The sequence below is a fragment of the Pongo abelii genome, chromosome Y (genome assembly GCF_028885655.2).
Source record: "Pongo abelii isolate AG06213 chromosome Y, NHGRI_mPonAbe1-v2.0_pri, whole genome shotgun sequence".
Classification (NCBI taxonomy): Eukaryota; Metazoa; Chordata; class Mammalia; order Primates; family Hominidae; genus Pongo; species Pongo abelii.
The window spans coordinates 14,465,214-14,468,611 of NC_072009.2; the positions used below are offsets into that span (position 1 = coordinate 14,465,214).

At 52.4% G+C, this 3,398-nt stretch overlaps 1 protein-coding gene across 2 annotated transcripts; it reads right to left on the reverse strand.

The window, feature by feature from the left end:
- Window positions 1–211: 211 nt before the first annotated feature.
- LOC129053419 (testis-specific Y-encoded protein 3) lies at window positions 212–2,972 on the reverse strand. 2 transcript variants are annotated; one of them, XM_054545458.2, is made up of 6 exons: window positions 2,499–2,972; window positions 1,802–1,879; window positions 1,562–1,673; window positions 1,315–1,460; window positions 1,126–1,207; window positions 212–431 (listed from the first exon to the last, which is right to left on the reverse strand). In XM_054545458.2, exons 1-6 carry the CDS (start codon window positions 2,850–2,852, stop codon window positions 409–411), a joined length of 795 nt encoding a protein of 264 aa, XP_054401433.1. In that variant the 5' UTR covers window positions 2,853–2,972; the 3' UTR covers window positions 212–408. The 2 variants fall into 2 exon arrangements, with proteins under 2 accessions (XP_054401433.1, XP_063577562.1); XM_063721492.1 differs by lacking the exon at window positions 212–431 and having other exon boundaries at window positions 946–1,207.
- Window positions 2,973–3,398: the final 426 nt, after the last annotated feature.

The following is a 3,398-nucleotide window of genomic DNA, read 5'->3' on the forward strand; positions in this document are numbered from 1 at the left end:
TGCTTTGACCTCCCCAACTCTGTCCTGTAGGAAGAATCCCAACACATTCCACACCCATTCACTCCACAATTTTAGAGGCCCAGCTCCAACACAGACGGGTCAGTTCCATGAAGAAAATAAAGCATATTGATTGATCAATTCAATATGACACCCAAATCCAGGGGATAAACGTACACACACACACAGAAACAAACACACACACACACAGTCAAACATTCTTGAGAATATTTATTTGGCATTCCATACAATCCAAGTTTACCCCCTTTTCCTGTCTGATTTTTTTGTGACTGGGTCGGTTTTTCCTTTACTTCCTGGGCATAAGACCATGCTGAGTACTGACATCCTGCATACGGTAGTAACTTTTTAGGAGTTCTGCTGTTTTAAGTAAGGTCCGATGCTCCCTCACAGTCAACTCAACATCTGGGAGTCCCCTAGAGAAACACAAACGCATGTCAAAACGCATTTCTCTCAGCCATACTTTGAAATGTTTTAATTGCAGGGCCCGCTGAGAAAAGGATATCCCTTCCCCATTTGTGATCTCTTAAACTTCCTCCTACCATGGGTTACAAACTGTTCTCCGCAATACCTGCCCCATTCCCAGTACTCTCTGTGAGGGGAGTCAGCTAACAAGATGCATTGTACACTAAAAGCACACAGAAATCTGATGCGGCAATAGCTCAAGGAAATCCATCAATCTAAACAATCCTTTGCGGTCTAGGACAGGGATGACCAGGAGGCACATTCAGGGAGCCCAATCTCATGGAGTAGGTAGGATGACTGCCGCTGGGGTTGACGGCCATGGAATCAAGGGCTACAGATTGAAGTGAATGATTTTCAGCTTCACTTCTCAGTGATTCTGGAAATGGACTATGCTCCCCTGGGCTTAAGACTCACAGCTACAACCTGCCTTGCAGTGCAGTCTCTAATCTGCCTTTTTCAGCCCAATGCCATGAATGTCCTGGATTCTGTCACTCTCTCTCGTCCTCTCAAGGAATTTCTACATATAGGAAAGCAGCCTCAATTTCTACATTTCTGAAACGAGCGTCCAGGCTCCCTGAATAGGCAGGTGTGTCAACCCCCTCATAGTGGGCATCAAACAGCTCCAGTTCCAACTGAACGGCTCACCTGAAATCTCTGTTCCCTCTTCAGGTGGCTTCATCCTCTTGTAGTACGGCAGGGGATTGCGCCACAGGTCCTTACATAGGATCTGTCAGGGGAATCAATCGGCAAACGCCTCATCAGGGCTCAGACTGGTGACCCAAACAGGTGGGAACACACCAGGGTCATTGCTGATGTTTCCCAGTGAGGACCCACCTCAGCAATCCTATTAGATCCTGCGAAGTTGTGGTCAGAAAACCAGTTGAAGAAGTTAAGGCTGCTGTTGTGGTGTCTGCGGCGATAGGCCTCAACTTCATAATCTGGATACCACTGAATTGGAGTGGAATGAGAAGCCCTGTATTCTACAGAGACAGAAAGTTTTGTGGGAAGGGGACTGGATCACGTTGGCAATGATCCACCCACCATCTTCCTTCCACTACCCATCCTGGGAGCCACCTGTCACCTGTGATGTTCACCAGATATTCCTTGGTAATCACTTTATTCTGGAAGTAGGGGTTACTCCGAAAGAACAACATGATCCTGCAGAGATGAACGGGATGCTTCACTTCTTCCACCTGTCAGGACAAGGTGGAGAAAGTTTAAATACCTTTTTGGGTGAGGTGCCAACTGTTGCTCACAGGAACCAATTATTTCCCTTACCCTCCCCCACTAAACCCTCTAGCCTCAGTCTTGCTGTCCTCACCTCCAAGTTGATCATGTAGCTCAGCATGTCTTCATCTTGGTCAGTGATCAGGGCTGACATCTGGGGGTGGTTTGCAATCTGATTTAGGTCAAAGAGCCTTTACATTTACATACGGTGGAAGGAGAAGCTAGGAGCAACAGGGAAGAAGGCCTAAGAGCACCCAGAGGCTGGGGTAGGGGATTTCTCAGATCTGCTTCCACGTATATGACCTCCTTTCGCCTCCCCCTACCCCTAAAATAAGGCCCCTTGGCTTCACAGAGGGTGTATAATTCTGAGGCTGACTGCACTGACATGCGGAGGTGCGATTTGCAGAGACTTGCTGGTGTCTGAGGAGTGGCAGAATCTGCTTATAGCCGAAGACGCCCAGTCCCAGATCGGACTAGAAAGGGGGAGCAATCACACTGCCTTAAAAATAGCTTGATGCACACAAAAACCTATTCTGGTCTGAACTCGCTTCTGTTCTTCAAAAACATGCCCCAAACGTCTGCTGCTCGGCATCACCAAGGGTTTCTCTGCCGCACGCAGGAAAATAGTACCCACGCCTGCTGCAGTTTTCCCTAGCCACATTTGTCCGGGGCAACTCACCTTTGTTCCCCAAAGGTGGCGTCACATCGATGCCAAGCTGCCCATAAGTTACTTACACTTCCCCGAGAGCACCTCTCCACCAGAAAGGCAGAAGAAACACTGAGAAGGATACAACATTGGCCCAGAAGCCAGGGACGCTCTGGATGACCGCGCCTCTGCAGTCTAGGTGGGCCTTGCGCCTCCGCTCCATCTTTTCCCTCTGCCGAGAAAAGGCCTTCCTGGCTTGGGCATTAACCGGCCCCAGCTCCACCTGAACGGCCAGCAGCTCCTCCAGTGCAGACTCTGGGGTCATGGGCCCAGGGCCAGGCTGTGCCCGCTGGGCCTCCTCCTGCGGCTCCACGAGGCCCTCCTCCTGGGCCACCACCTCCACCTCCGCCATTATGTCATCCAACACCAGCACTGCCTCCTCCCCCAAAGCCACCTGCTCACTCTCCACCCCGGCCGCCCCCTCCTGTACAGCCTCCATCCTGAAGACGGTGCCCTCCTCCGCACTCCCACTGAGCAAGGCCTATGCTGCCCGAACCGAGCCACACGAACCCGGCCGCAGCCTTTATTGCACCCAGTGGGTCAGCGGGCCCTCAGTGCGCATGCGCGGGGCTCCCGGGCGCCCCCTAATGGACTGCGCGGGAAGAGCGCAGGGAGCCGCGCTGCGACCGCCTTCCTCCCATGCTGGCCAATGAATGGGAGGGCGGTGGGCGTCTCCCTGGGCGGCACAGCCACTGGTGGGCCTGCATCTCCAACTCCCCCTAACGCCAACTCCTCTCCCCAAACCTCCTCCGAGAAGCCCTTGGAGCTTGTGCCCGGTAGCTCGGCATCCTGGGACAGACGGGCTGCGTGGCATTTGGAATTGTGGGCACGGCAGCCCTGTGTCCTGACATCCTGAGTGTGGCAAGCCATGAAAATCTCTATGTGTCATGAACACATGAAACATCTCTCTTCGTTAGGCAGGCCAGCTGGATGGTACGGAAGCAATACTGCAGATCCAGAGAACTCTCTCTGGTTGCTGGGGCCA